At 39.5% G+C, this 16,375-nt stretch overlaps 1 protein-coding gene across 1 annotated transcript in view; it reads right to left on the bottom strand.

Moving 5' to 3' along the window:
* OTOGL (otogelin like) overlaps nt 1-16,375 on the bottom strand; it is a 200,570-nt gene that overhangs the window by 137,120 nt on the left and 47,075 nt on the right. The window contains exons 14-19 of the mRNA XM_075856786.1: nt 14,927-14,973; nt 10,791-10,936; nt 6,980-7,103; nt 1,627-1,804; nt 772-896; nt 338-547 (exon numbers count right to left, since the gene is read on the bottom strand). Of these exons, the coding sequence (XP_075712901.1) occupies nt 338-547; nt 772-896; nt 1,627-1,804; nt 6,980-7,103; nt 10,791-10,936; nt 14,927-14,973 (830 nt within the window). The remainder of the gene's footprint in view (nt 1-337; nt 548-771; nt 897-1,626; nt 1,805-6,979; nt 7,104-10,790; nt 10,937-14,926; nt 14,974-16,375) is intronic.

Below are 16,375 nucleotides of genomic sequence, written 5' to 3'. Positions count from 1 at the left end.
TACAAGCTGTATTGAAAAAAGTAAAAAATAATGTATAAAAGTCTATTTAAAAAGTGCTTAAAATCACCAAATCATTGATTTAATAAAATAAAAAAAAACTTTCTAAGGTGTACACAGCCATTAAACTCAAAGTAAGTTGTAAATAAAGATGCGTGAATGAACCATTTGCTTGATTTGCAGATTTGCTTTTCTATAGAACCATTTAAATGTGACTAATATGGACCAATACAACTACAGTAAATAAATATTACTCTATGTCTTTTGTATGTATCATTTCATAGACAAATATACTGGGTAAGATTATTCATCATATTATATGTTTTATTTAATTACTCACCACAAAATGAAACCTGTGATCTGAAGTTGATGGAAACACCATGCTTGTTGCAGATGTAGGCATAGTGAGCCAATGCATTGCACAGACAATTACTGCCACATTTACAGGCATCAAAACGACACAACTGGTAGTACAATCCTGGACTCACGTAAGAATGACACGGCGCAAAAAGTTCCTGATTAATAACATCACAGTGGGTGGCATATCCAACTGGAAAACAAATTGTTATATTTTTATATATATATAGAATTCTAGTTATCATACGGGCTCTCAGCAGTGGGGCCCCCAGTGATCAAACATTTATCAGCAATCCTGTAAATCATTGATGTGATTGGTGGGAAAACCCCTTTAAGCTTTTTATGGACTGCCTACATCACTACATATGTACTGATCTTTGTTACAAATGAACTACAGGCTTTTACTTATGAGCTTACCATTCTGAAGATTAGTGTCACATGGATCTACTACAGGGATATTTACTGGAGTTAAACAGGCTGATGATATTTTCCAGGCATTGGCGTGAAGCTGTGGGGTGCCTTCAATCATACCTGCTGGAGAACTGAAAAAAAACGGATGAGTTTTAGGCCTCATGCCCACTTCAGTTTTTTTTATCAGGGTGCTATCCATTTTTTTAACTGATAGCACCCTGACACATTCATTTCAATGGGGCCATGCACACTTCCGTTGTTTTAACAGAACCGTGCGGCCATTCCGTCAAAAGTAGTGCAGGTGCTACTCATGCCCGTTTTTGACAGAACGGTCTCGGCCTTTGCATTGATTTGGTCCGTGAAACAACGGGCTGCACGCAGAAGCCATCTGTGTGCGGTCTGTGATTCACGGAACCATCATTAGCGGCCGTTCAACGGCACACGGAAGTGTACATGAGGCTTTAGGAATGAACTGATACACATGATATGCAGCTTATGCAGGTGGAGAATTAATGGATAGGTGGCTAAGCATGTGCCTATCTCTCTCTGTTGATTATATGGGAGCTACGGAAACAGCCAAGCAAGTGAGCTTTGCTGTTTCTGTAACTCCCATAGGAATCAATGGTGAGAGCTGCTGTCATCAATACCTGACCATTGATTCTCCGCCTAGATGGGGTGGTTTGAGCTAGGACACACATCTATCGGACATTTTCATCATATCTCAGGGATATGCCATTAAGGTAAAAAATAGGAATACCCCTTTAGGAACGTGCCTCAGTTCTACAGTTGTTTTCATAAAAGTTCTATAATTTATTTCTTAGTTGCATTCAATATGTATATGAGAATAAATGTTAGTCTTACAGAAAGTCATCTCTTAGATTGCCATTAAATGTTCCGCATAGACCCAATGTTCTCCTCTTCCAGGAACTACTGGCTTGAATATAAAGCCTGTCGCCTCCTTTAGCAAATTGAATTCTTATACCAAACTTAGTCTTCAGCTGCACAAACATCGAGGACAAATTTCGAACTTCAATGTCACCTTAAAAAAAAAGTACATATATAGTTTATAGGTGGAAAAGAGATGACTGCTATTCTTTCTTTGTTATTTTACTATATAAGCTAAGTTTATGGGATAATCTGCACCCTAGTGTTGCTGGGAATGCTTTGCACCACAAATATAAGTTGCTAGTATCATTTGGGTGACTTTTTTTTATTCCCGTGAATAAATAATTTTTTTTAAAACTCAAGTTGTAAAGACTGCCAAGCTTGTCTGCGAGTTTAAATTGGTGTTGGGAAGATGGTTCCTTGTAAAGTATGAAATACTGCTAAAAGCATTAAATGTCACTAAGATGTCCACATTATACATATAATTGAATGTTTACAACTCTAGCTTATTGTGCTATATGGACATATGTTGCCCTGACCTTATTGGTATATCCTATTCTTACAAATAATGTATTACACCAGAAACAAATTTGCTTCATATAAGTTGCTAATAAATCATATGGTCCAATTTAAAAACTTAAAGGCTATGTAAACATTTGAGCAAATTTTTTTTTAATAAAACAACGTATTAGGGGCTTTTAAAAAAACAAAAACGTTTTCATTGTTTTTTATTAAAAAAAAATTACTTTTTGAGATACAGCTTCTATGTATCCTGGATACATAGAACCTGTATCTTGCGCTCAAAACCGAATCCGTCAGGTCAGCGGGACTGACGGCTTCAGTGCCAGCAGGTCCTGCGTATCTCTGACACACAGGATCTAGCTGTTATCGATCACATTTAAGTTCATGAATTAGATGTGATCGATAACAGGTAGATCGTGTGTCAGAGTCACGCAGGACAACCTGTCACCAAAGCCGTATCCAGGATACATAGCAGCTATATCCAAAAAAGTAAAAGATTTTTTTAACTACAAAACAATTAAAAAGTTGTCAAAAATTCTCTAATACAGTATTTATTTATTTTTTTAAATGTGCTCAAAGATTTACATAGCCCTTAACCGTTTCAGTATGAAGGGTTATTAATGATTCAATGCTCATGTCAAATTTTGGGTATGCATTGCTTTGCACGCCAACATTTTTTTAACGGCTTTGCACAGCTCAACTATTTTTACCATGTTTTTTTAAGACAAATAAGTAACCTTATTTGTTAATTTTTTATTTTTTTTGTTAGAAGCAGAAAAATGGGGAAAAAAATAATTGCTTGTCTATTTCTTCTGATTACAGGGACACTATATTTATATCGTTTTTATTAAATAATTTGATATAATATGGTTTGATATTCAGCATGTACATATCTGTTTTTCAAATGCATTTTTTGCATGGCTTATTTTATGGCCCCACAGTGTCCTTGCAATTGATTAGTGGTGCTAAAACATCAGAATCAGTCCAAAAACTCCACCACTGATAAAAATAGACATCCCACTGTATTCAATAAGGTATGTATTTGAAATGAAACGCTTTTTGGTTATTTTAAATTGTTGTTGGAAGACTGTGTAAAAACTTAAAAATATACATTCTTTTCATTTTGGTGATATTTCACTTGTACTTTTTCTGTACACGCTATTTGCTGCTTAGCAAAATCAACCTATTATTTTAATGTGAACTTCTTCAGTGTAAAATGATACCTCATTTGTGTGCATAACCCACTTCTAGGGTATGTAAGGGCAGGTTCAAACGTGGCGGAGTTGCTGTGGAATTCCGCTGCGGACAGTCCGCAATGGAATTCTCCAGCGGCCGTTTTTTACATTTGTTTCAATACATTTTCAGGCAAGTTAGTTCAGACGTTGCGGAAAACTCCGCTGCGGACCTTAGGATGCGGTGCGGAATTTTCCCTCAGCAGCATGCACTGTCTGTTGCGAAGAAGCGGAATTTCACTGCCATGCAAAAACTGAAATCTGTGGCAAGTCCGCTGTGTTTTCCGCAACGCCTGAATTACCTGTCAAATATGCAAATGTTGGTGCAGATTCATTGCGTAATTGCCCCAAATCTGCACCAACATTTACAGCGGAAAAACTCCGCCACGTTTGAACATGCCCTAATGGTGTCCAGAGGCAAAAGAGTTTTAGGAATGAACTTTTTCTTCTTTAAGGTGCATTTTTTGCTTGGTATATTTTAAAACATATATTGCTAAAACATCAGAATCAGTCAAAAAAAATCCACCAATTATGAAAACAGACATCCCATGGTATTCAATAAGATATATGTTGGAAAGTAAGGGCTTTTTGGTTGTTTTCAATTTTTGTTGGAATTTTTTTTCAATTTGGTGCTATTTCACCAGTACTTTTTTGACATGCTATTTGCTGCTTAGCAAGATCAACCTAATATTTGTACGCCAAATTCTCCTGAATAAAATGATACCTTATTTGTACACATAACCCACTTCTAGTGTTTTCAATGGTGCCCAGAGGCAAAAGAACTCCTTTTTTACATAGTGGTAAAACATTAGATTCACACTAAAAAAAGATCTCTGTCAAAAAGATAGAAACCTCAGGTATTTCATGAGGGGTATATTACAAAAGTCAGGGGGGTTTTTTGCCCGAATTTTGTTTTGTAGGATTAAAAAAAGCTATTCCCTCCCCTTTTCCCCCTAACCTAACTAACCTAATTATATGGTCCTAATAGGATAAAAGAAAAACAATGTTTTTAAAGTTGCTTTTAGACAGGTCAACCTAAAATCGGGCCTCAGTATGATAAATTTTAAAGCATTCAGCAATTCACAGGGCTGGCATGGATGGATAATCTGGGCAAAAGTAGCAGCTTTCGCTCCTCTTGCCTTTTTTGGAGCAGAAGCGGCAACATCTTTGGGGGTATCTCTGTCTTGGGGTTGAAGGGATTCTGGCCAAAAAGTGTCGCTCTTTAAACCTTCGCACATGTTCAAATTCCATGGCAAATATTGGTCCTTGGTTCTGGAACAGGAGCTGTTCATAAATTATTTCCTGGTACACCAAAAAAAGTATGTGTGCCACCTGATTGTTAGTACAAAATAAAGGAATTATATATTCCCATTTGAATTATGTAAATTGATAGTTTTTTGTACCAGGTGTATAATCTCCTCATGACCTCATGGGGTTTTAACACTTGGTCTAAGAGGTCGACACCACCCATATATTTATTGTTGTCAACTATGAAGATGGGTTTTCGTTTTTCTGCAGGAGATATTTTTTCTTTGACTGTCACGTTGGCCTCTGTGTGTACTTTAGTCAACATATACACATCTTTTGTTTTGTCCCTGTAAAGTATGGCCAACAAATTGCCCCAACAGAGAACAGCAGCCTCTCCCTTGTAAAGTCTCTGGCTTATCAGAGATTGTGGAAGGCCCTTTCTGTTTCTGCGAACAGTGCCACATGCTCCGGTGTTTGCCTCCTGTAGGTGTCTGAACAGAGGGATGATGCTGTAATAATTGTCCAGAAAAAGTGTGTACCCTTTTTGAAGTAAAGGCCCTATGATCTCCCAGACTATTTTTCCAGTACTCCCGAATTCTAGCGGGCACACTAGGGGATTCAATTGGGCATCTTTTCCCTGGTAAACACTAAATGCTTTTGTGTAGCCTGTAGTGCTCTCACACAGCTTGTACAATTGTATTCCACAGTGCGCAAGCCCCCCTCCCGGCTAGTGCCACACAGCCCCCTCCCAGGTAGTGCCACACAGCCCCTCCTCCCAGATAGTGTCACACAGCCCCCTCCCAGGTAGTGCCACACAGCCCCCCTCCCAGGTGGAGCCACACAGCCCCCCTCCCTCGTAGTGTCACACAGCCCCCCTCCCTCTAGGTAGCGCCTTTGGGGCTCCATCTAGGAGTGGAATCCCCAGCCAGAGCGTTGCCATTGCTCTGGCTGGGGATTCCGCTCCAGGAGGAGCCCCTGACTTCACTGTCCATATATGGAAAGTGACGCCAAGGGCTCCTCCAGGGGAGGAATCACCGGCCAGAGCGTCGGCAACGCTCTGGCTGGGGATTCCACTTTAGGAGGAGTCTCTGATATATAGATAGTGATACATAGATAGTGATGTCAGGGGCTTCTCCAGGCGCAGAATCTCTGGCCAGAGCATCGGAAACGCCCTGGCTGGTGATTCTGCTTCAGGAGGAGCCCCTGATGTCACTGTCCAAAGACGGATGACATCAGGGACTCCTCCTGGACCCAATAATTATTATGTCAGAACCTTGACCCAGCAGAAGATCCTGTGGTCCTTTATTGGGCCGTTCTGATCCCGATAAGCCAGATTTTAGCTTACTTTAATTCTTAAGTAGAAAAGCAAAATTCTGTATGACATTTCATTTTAAATTCACTTAAATACTGTGTTACACATGAGATCCTTCTTGGAAATCTGTGTTTTATCTGACTTAAAGGAGTTGCCCAGGATTAGTTAAAGACGGCTGCTGTCTTCCAGAAATAGTGCCACACCTGTCCACAGGTTGTATTTGGTATTGCAGCTTGGCTCCATTGAAGTGAATGGAGCTCAGCTGCTATATCACACACAACCAGTGGACGGGTGTGGTGCTGTTTCTGGAAGAAAGCAACCATGTTTTACTAATCCTTGACAACTCCTTTAAAGGTACTGTATATGTCTAGTTATACTATAAGCTTTTGGCTATCCCCCATTTTCATATTCTTTGGATTTAGTACCCTACCCCAATTTTGTATCTCAATATCCGAAGTTACCATGCTTGTTTTGTGTACCTGATTTATTTCTTTTTTTACTTTATACCTGAGTGCCCTTGATGCTGCACTTGGTGTCAGGCATATAATTAGGTCTATGTTTAGAAACAGGGGCATAACAAGCAACCATGGAGCCCAGGCAAAACTTGGACTGTGGCCCCACTACGGAATTACTGTTATTAGCAGCACACAAGCTTAGAAAATGGAAAGGTTATGTTATAATGGTTTTTAATCTGCACTCAACATCTCTCTCCACTATCATCATCCACAATGACCATTAGCTACGGTTTAACACTAGAGATGGCACCATCAGCTGCTGGGCTCCACAGCAGATTCTATGCCTGCTATCCTAGTAGTTATGCCATAGTCTACAATGTTGGGTGATTTTCATGTTTCCATAACAGAGAATGGTTAAAAATTTCAAACACATGTACGTTTCTTATATTAAATCAATGTTTTAAGAACCTTTCCCATTCAAATTATGGTGACCAACCAACCCAAACCAGTAGTTATACAGTATGTTTGTTATTTGTATAGTTTATTCATAGAGTACTTACCATTTAGCATAAGACCTTGGTTAGTACCAAACTGGATATCTCCATTCCTCAAGATAGTGACCTGTTTGTTGATATCCTCATCCAGCACAAGTGTGATCGACTGAATGCATGTATGGTCAGAGTGCTTAAAAAGAAATACAAAAAAAACAAAAAACTAAGTACATTTACCATACCAACATAAACTAATTGCACTTTGTTATTCTATTGGGTGAATCTTTCCTTTGCTAATGTTATGCTAATTTTTTTCTTTTAGATAGTTCAGTTGAACATGGTGAAAATTAACAACTTTTTTATAATACTGTAGCTACTTGTTTGGACTGGGCGCATGCGTAATTTCTGGTCAGGAAAGATCACATGATTGACATGGCCTTGCTACCATTTTTTGACAAATTTTTAAGTATATTTACATATTAATGTATTCTCCAGCATAAGATCAAGATAATTGTTATTATATATTAATTATTATGTTAATTGAACATATACTACTAGGAATGAGAGTGAAATATTTTTGGTTCATGAGTATAGAAACTTTAGGTATTTCTGTGTTTATACTGGGCACCAAGATGGGCTCCAAGATGGGCTCCAATGAGGAAAGTAGTATTCTTTGTGCACTATTCTTCCACATGTAGTAATAAAAATGACTAAATTAAGTTTCGGATCTGTTGTCACAGCAATGCTTTACATATTAAGTGTAGCACTATATTTTAAGATATGTTTAGGTGGGATAACTTATAAAATGAACATATCTAATCAGATTCTTCCTTAGTGAATGTGTATAAAAAATAAATAATATCTAAGAAATTATTTATTACTAGGAATTGTTGCTGCTTGAATATTTATCATTCTCATGGCTTATTATCATTTTGTCGGGTGATGTAAATAGTTACCTACCAATTGGTTAACAAAGCAAGGTGTGAGACAAAAATTTAGAGGGAACCTGTCACCAGTATTTCACCTATTGAACTCTACTCACACTTTGCTGGCCACTGCTGTCAAAAGTTCATTTACGTTATCCCATCTCCTAAACACCTCCTCCACACGTAAATAACGGTCTGCAAACATTTAGCGCCTTTTATGGTAATAATCTGCCACTCTCATACATTCCTCTTCTTATGCCCGCCCACCGCCTATAACTGACCCACCCTGAATGCCAAAATCTCGTCTGAGATAGTGCGCATGCGTCCATCACATATGGTCCGATACCCTTCCCTGCTTCTGCCGGGCCTCAAATCTAGTTACTGCGCATGCGCCACTATGGTATCCCGTTGTGCGCATGCACCAGAACAGGACACCAATGTGCAAGTGCGGGATTTCATGTGTGCTGGGGAGAGGTAAGGAGCTGTCAATCAAAAGTAAAGAGGCGGGGTTAACTCAGAAACGCTTGAGGAATGAAGATAGACTCTTCTCGAATGAAGATATGACTTTTATGCTCATTAGCATACGGCACAGGAACACTAAAAAACTGAATACTAAAGGTACAGAGCCTACTTAGAAGATAATTCATAAGATACAAAAAAATGATTTTTCACCCACTACCACCAGGTATTGCTGGTTTAATAGGCGAAATGCTGGTGACAGGTTCCCTTCAAGCTCTGGGGTCCGAATGCAAAATCTGTAAATGAGCCCCAACCCACCTACTTATGTGGCAGAGTCCAGGGCCCAACTGCTACCTCTGCACACCCTATAGCTCCCTGGAATGATCAATGGTCATCTGAACAATCAATAAATGACAGTCTAATAATCTATTTTATGATAAATCACCCCATCTAAACGTAGTTTGGAATCAGTGATTTTAAGTTGCAATTTGATAACAACATTGGTAAATCTCTAGCCAAATAAGAATGTACAGAACGGGTTGCATTATTTCCCTTGAGGGCATTCTCAGGGAGATAAAGTGTAATATCATTCTATCTATCTAGCTGTTCATCTATCCACACAGCATAAGTGCCTCAGTTGGGTCTAAAAAAAACAAATACCTGCTGTTTGGGCTTAGATTCCAAGACTTTGAAGGCGATCTAGGCCTACACAAAGAACCATTTGTGTAGAACTATTTGTTGGTTTAGTGCGGCTCTTCAGTTGGATGACATCCTAAAATTTGTATGTTCTATCAATGCTTAACTCAGACAATGTCTTGAGTACAGCTAGTCAACTGAGAAGCTTCATTCATCTGCTTTGTGGTAAATTAAAGTGCTCCCTGCCAATCAGAGGATTGATGCGCTCTATTAAGACACCTGGTTGTGTTGTAATAGAAACTGATTCTTGAGCAGCCATGCACAAGATATTCAAGGAATGGCAAAGCAATCATACAAAAGACAAGTGGCATTTACTATATATCAGTAAATATTTCTAAATAAGTAATATACAAGCAAGATTAATGGTAAAAGCAATTAAAATGAAGGTTGGTTTTTTTTTTAGAGCAGGAGTGTAATGTGTACTATAGAAATAATAGTCCTTCTCAATGAATTAGAATATCATCAAAAAGTTTATTTATTTCAGTAATTCAATTCAAAAAGTAAAACTCATATATTATATAGATTCATTATGCACAGAGTGATCTATTTCCAGCATTTTTTTTCTTCTAATGAGGATTATGACTAACAGTTAATGAAAATCTGAAATTTAGTCTCTCAGAAAATTTTAATATTGGGTAAAGGTTGAAGATTGTAGACTCATGGTGTCACACTCTAATCAGCCAATCAACACAAAACACCTGTAAAGGTTTCCTAAGCCTTTACAAGGACTGGTCTGCTGCACAGTGGTCCAAAGTCCTGTTTTCTGATGAAAGCAAATTTTAAATTTCATTTGGAAATCAAGGTCCCAGAGTCTGGAGGAAGAGTGGAGAGGCACTCAATCCAAGTTGCTTGCGGTCCAGTGTGAAGTTTCCACAGTTAGTGATGGTTTGGGGAGCCATGTCATCTGCTGCTGTTGGTCCACTGTGTTATATGTATGTCCAGAGTCAACGCAGCCGTCTACCAGGAAATTTTCGAGCACTTCATGCTTCTCTCTGCTGACAAGCTTTATGGAGATGTGGATTTCATTTTCCAGCAGGACCTGGCACCTGCCCACACTGCCAAAAGTACCAATACCTGGTTTAATAACCACAGTATCACTGTGCTTGATTGGCCAGCAAACTCGCCTGACCTAAACCCCATAGAGAATCTATAGGGTATTATCAAGAGGAAGATGAGAGACACCAGACCCAACAATGCAGACGAGCTGAAGGCCACTATCAAAGCAACCTGGGCTTCCATAACACCTCAGCAATGACACAGGCTGATCGCCTCCATGCCACGCCGCGTTGATGCAGTAATTCATGTAAAAGGAGCCCCGACCAAGTATTGAGTGCATATATTGTACATACTTCTCAGTAGGCCAACATTTCGGTATTAAAAATCATTTTTGAAATTGGGCTTATATAATATTCTAATTTTCAGAGAGACTACATTTTGGGTTTTCATTAACTGTTAGCCATAATCATCAACATTAAAACAAAAAAAATGCTGGAAATAGATCCCTCTGTCTGTAATGAATCTATAAAATATATCAGTTTCACTTTTTGAATTGAATTACTGAAATAAATGAACTTTTTGATGATATTCTTATTCATTGAGAAGGACTAGTATATAGAAAGTAAAGGAAAAGCAAAAAGGCAAGGAGAAAGCCTGGAAATCTGCTATATTTATTGCTATAGCAGGAAAATGCAGTCAATGTATCCTCTTTACATTTTCATATAAAGGGCAAATATTTGATATAATTTATTGCATAGTTGTTTTTATCAAGTATTTCATGTTATTAGAGAAGATGTTTTTACCTGTTCACAGGAAGATTTCTGTAACGTGATTGTAAATTTATCTTTTCCAATTCCCTTTACCAGAATGTACTGACACAGACCCAGGAAAGTGAAATAACGTCCATCAAAAGTTGTGAAATGAGAATCCCCAACAACGGAGCACTCAGCTGTAAAAATGAAAAACATTTTTTGTAGTATTCAAGACTGTTATTTTCATATAAGAAATGTGAAACCAATTGAAATAATTGGTAAATAAATTGGCTAAGTATGTATCTTTACTACAACTTCATCTGTTCCCACTATTATTGACTGCAGTGCTGGGTATATCTCAAGAGCCAATAGGCACCTCATGCCCCATCCATTGATATGGCTACTTTTCATTAAAAGCCTCTTACAGGTATTGGATTTATAGGTAAATTCAGCTTTTATCTTTGATGCATTGTCCAAATTTACACACAGGCTACTGAGCAATGTTCCAAGTCTATGTTATCTCATTGTAAGGCCCCATGCACACGAACGTAAAAACGGCCGTAGCTACAGCACGTAATTATGGCCCCTAATTACGGGCCCATAAACTTCTATTGGCCAAGGATACCTTCCCGTTTTCTTATGGGAAAGTGCCCGGGCCCTTGAAAAATATGGAATATGTACTATTTCAGGCCGTAATTACGGCACGGGCAGGCACATAGAAGTCTATGAGGCTCCCGTAATTACGGGTGGCTATGTGTGTGCACCTGTAATTACGGGAGCGTTGCTAGGCGACGTCAGGGGATAGTCACTGTCCAGGGTGCTGAAAGAGTTAACTGATCGGCAGTAACTCCTTCAGCAACCGGGACAGTGACTACCGCTGGAGTTTTAATAGTATTAAGAGTTAACTTACCCAGAACTCCCTGCTTCCTCCTCCAGTCTGGCCTCCCGGGATGACGTTTCATCCCATGTGACCGCTGCAGCCAATCACAGGCCAATCACAGGCTGCAGCTGTCACATGGACTGCCGCGTCATCCAGGGAGGTCGGACTGGATGTCAAAAGAGGGACGCATCACCAAGACAATGGCCGGGGGACGTATGAACTTATTTTACTTTCAATCGCTGCGGAAACTCTGCCCGAAAGGGCTGCCCCTTCTCTCTATCCAGCACTGATAGAGAGAAGGGGCTGCCGATTAGTGCAGAGAAAACGGGTCCGTAAATATGGGTGGAATACTGGTGACAACGGACCCGTATTTATGGGCAGGAAAAAAATGCGTTCGTGTGCATGAGGCCTTAGAGCTGACATTTACATAGTAAGTATCGCAACAGTTTAGCAAAAAGAGTAACATTTCGACCCCTTATAACAGCAGGGTCTTTTACAAGCCTTGAATAAGCCCTGCTGTTATGAGGGGCAGGGTTGCCAACCTTCTCATAATTTTTTTCTGGAAAACTGAACCCAAAATCACGAATGGCTCCAAATTTTTATAGACATATACTCTGCCCCTTTAGAGAGACCACGCGCCCAAAACTCTGCCAACACAATGCCCTTGAATCTCAAAGAGCCCAAAATTAAAGTGGCTGTCTAGGAGTTCAAAAAAATCTGGCAGCAGCATGTGAAAACCCACAATCCGCAACTATTAAATCACCCGCCACTCCAGCGCCAATGCTTTGTTTACATGGCAGTAGCGATGATGTGCCGTACTTATTGGCATTACTGATGCGGCCAGTGATTGGTTGCAGCAGTCACATGCTGGTACAGCACATTGTTGCTGCTGCCATGTAAACAAAGACTGGCGAGGGGCGATGGCAGCATTTGTGCTGTAGCCACAGGGGATTTATCAGATGAGTAATTTTTCTGGACAATCCTATTAATACAGACCCATTTCTCAGACTCCAAAATTCTTCTCCAGTACATCATATAAATCAGATGAAATACTCTAAATAAACTATACAATAATATGAACCCTAAATAAATATTTTTGTACATATAAGTCAGTATTCTACAAATTTTTCAGACTTTGTCTCTACCCAAGCCAAGTTTTTGTAGCAGTATTTCTGAATGGAGTAACCCCTTGCAAAATAATAAAGTGATTGTGAGCAAAACAGCTGCAACTATATTACATTGTAGTGCGGATATTACCATTATAATATGCCCAAATAAATACCTAAATGCAGTGCACAGCTAATGCCACTCCACAGTGTACAGATAATGCCGCTATTCGTTGTTCAGATAATTCTGCCATACAGTATATAGTTATTGCTGCCAAATAGTTTACAGTTGATGCTGCCAAACAGTACATTGTTTACTCTGCTTTACAGTGCTGATACATTGACCCATAAAAGTAATACTAACAATAACAAAGATGCATACACATAAATACACAAAGTTATTCACATAGACTTAACCCCTTAACGCCGAAGGATGGATATATCCGTCCTCTGCAGCAGCTAGTTTGCGCAGGAGGACGGATATATCCGTCCTGTGATCGCGTGGGTACTGACAGTTTTACTACGCGATCAGCGGCAGAAGAACGGCTGTTATACTGTTATGGCTCCTGCTGCAACTGCCGGAATCGAAGTGCGCTCCGATTACGGCAGTTTAACCCATCAAATGCCGCTGTCAATAGCGACAGTGACATCTAATGTATTTGACAGAGGGAGAGAGCTCCCTCTGGCACCCCATCGGCGCCCCCGCAACGAAATCGCGGGTCGCCGTCGTGTTTCCATGTCAGCCGGGGGTCTAACAAAGACCCCCAGGTCTGTCTTCAGCATGGCCTAATAGATTGCCTGTCAGTTTTTCACTGACAGGCAATAATGCTTTGGTATACTAAGTATACCAAAGCATTATATCAGCGATCAGCAGATCGCATAGTGAAGTCCCCTGGTAGGACTAAAAAAAAAAAAATTCCGACCAGAAATTGACCTGCGGTGCGTATTTTTCGGACCGCGGCATGTCAATTCCTGCAGCGGAAAGTGGCCAGAATTGCTGCGGTTTTCAGAGGCGATGTCTCCATCTCCTAACATTGTGAAAAACTCAGCATTTTCTGCTGTAACCGCATAAAATGGTGCATTTTTGCCGCAGCGGAATGTCTGCGTTTTGCAATGGAATTGCTGCAGAAATTTTCTGCAACAATTCCGTTATGTGTGGACACGCCCTTATTGCAGAAAACCTTCATTTAGTGTCAGCACTATAAACTTACTGCTACTTACAGCGGCCCTGCCTTATTTGCACCGTGCATGTCTTGTATTGATGCATGCGCAGTGCACACTTTGAAAAACAAAAAGAAAACATTGCAGGCAGGATATTTTTCTGCCGGACAATATAGACAACAGAAAAATAAATCATGATTTTTGCGGACTGTCTGTGAATTTACGGACGGATGGCAACCCTGGTGAGAGATCAAAACAATGCTCGTTTTGCTATGGCTATAAATACCATTAGAAACACCATGAGGATTATATTGGAAATGTGTACTGTCACCTACAAACTGTTGTAAGACTTAAATGAATCGGAGAGGATTTTTTTGATACAGGACAACAAGACACCAATTCATAACTGGGCTTTGTGCTGTTCTTCACATTTGACTTTGTTGATTTAGAAGTATGGCTTATCACTTAGCTAAGGCCCTATGCACACGACCGTACAATCACACATAATTACGGACCGTAATTACAGTCCGTAATTACGGGCCCATTCATTTCTATGGCCGACGGACACCTTCCCGTATGTCTACGGGAGGGTGTCCGTGCTGTAGAAACCTGCCGAAAAAATAGGACATGTCCTATTTTTTCATTTTACGGACCATGCTCCCATACTTTATAATGGGAGCCATGCCCGTAATTACGGGTCGTAATTACGGGCACGGTTGTGTGCATGAAGCCTTTGTGTAGAAACTGGCAAAACAATACAAGTATCTAATGGCTTTGTAATAGTAGGGGCAGATCAGTGATATACAGTGAGCTTAGAACTTGCATATTTCCAAGTTCCTCTTGACAATAAAAATCTGCAAACATACAGGTAAATCTTACATGTAAAATATGTTACTGTTAAGTGCTCAGATGTTCTTCCAGCTTCATTCTCAGGATGAAAGCAATCAGAGAGTGATGGCCTATCCTAATGGCCTATCCAATCAATTTCTGTGATGGGAATAACCCTCAATCACAAATGAAAAATCTTCTTAAAAACGTACCTGGACATTCATGTTCTGTGCAGTTCCAAACACCACCAATGCAAATGCTGCAATATAAGTTGAGACATGGAAAATTCAGTAACATACAGTCAGGTTCAGAAATATTTGGACAGGAATACAACTTTATTAATTTAGCCTCTGTAAACCAACACAATGGATAAAAGCAGTCAAGATGTAAGTGAAGTGTAGAAAATAGAAACCAAGGCAGCACTCTTCATAAATGGTCCCCTTATATGCCCATGCAATGTTTTAGCTCATACAGGAGCTTTAATGTTAATGTTGTCAAGGAACTTAATGTTACCACATACCATAGAGACGTATATAGGGGCGAATACATATCCACTCACAACTTTTCGGTTTTCTATTTTTTTATTTTTAAACAGTTATTTATTTCTTTTTTTATTCCACTATAACAATTTGGACTGTTTTGTTAGGTCTATTACATAAAATCAAATTTAAAAAATATTTAAATTCCAAGTTGTAAAACACAAGGGGGGTAAATACTTTTGCAAGACATAAATGGATCTTATATTTGGAGTGCTGCCTTGGTTTCTATTTTCTGGATTGTTAAGGACAGTGGACCAAGTGTTGGGAGGTGTGCACCTTTTCTCTATCCATTTTAATATCATCCTGTGCTGCTGATTTCTATTAGTTTTTGAAGTGTAGACTTTCAGCTTTAACCCTTAAAGACTAGTGACAGCAGGAGCTAGTTCCCGCATAGAGACCGATATATACCCACGAGATCAGCGCCAGAAGCAAGGCTGTTATGCACAGTCAGCCTCCTGTCGCAACTGCTGGAATCTAAGAGCTGTCAGATTCCGGCAATTTAACCTGTTAATAGCGACCATGGCATTTAATGTGTTTGGCAGAGGGAAATCGCGGGGCGTCGATGGGTTTCCATGGCTGCCAGGGGCCTAACAAAGGCCCCCAGGTCTGCCTTCAGGAACTGCCAGAAAGCATGGCCTGATGAATTGCCTGTCAGTTTTACACTGACAGGCAATAATGCTTTGGTATACTAAGTATACCAAAGAATGATATCTGCAATCAGAATCGCAAAGTGAAGTCCTCTAGTGGGACAAAAAAATGTAAAGTAAAACAGTTAAAGTTTAGCTGTTAAGAAAGTTCTTTCCATAAAAAGAGGTTTTATTTAGTAAAAGTGTCAAAAAAAACATAACACATACACATATATGGTATCGCCGCGATCGTAATGACTCGAACAATAAAACATATTAATTAAACCGCCGGGTGAACGGCGTTCAAAAAAAACGTAAGAAACAACGGCAAATAAAATAAAAGTTAATCAATAAGTCCCATGTACCCCAAAATAGTACCATTGAAAACTACACTTTGTCCCGCAAAAAAACTACCCACATTGATGGAAAAATGTAAAAGTTACGGCTCTTGGAATGTGGTGATGCAAAAACAAGTAATTTTTTTTAAAAGGGTTTT

Source organism: Rhinoderma darwinii, chromosome 3, assembly GCF_050947455.1.
Source record: "Rhinoderma darwinii isolate aRhiDar2 chromosome 3, aRhiDar2.hap1, whole genome shotgun sequence".
NCBI classification, from domain to species: domain Eukaryota; kingdom Metazoa; phylum Chordata; class Amphibia; order Anura; family Rhinodermatidae; genus Rhinoderma; species Rhinoderma darwinii.
The sequence above is the reverse complement of the archived record's forward strand: the minus strand, read 5'-3'. Positions and strand labels throughout refer to the sequence as shown.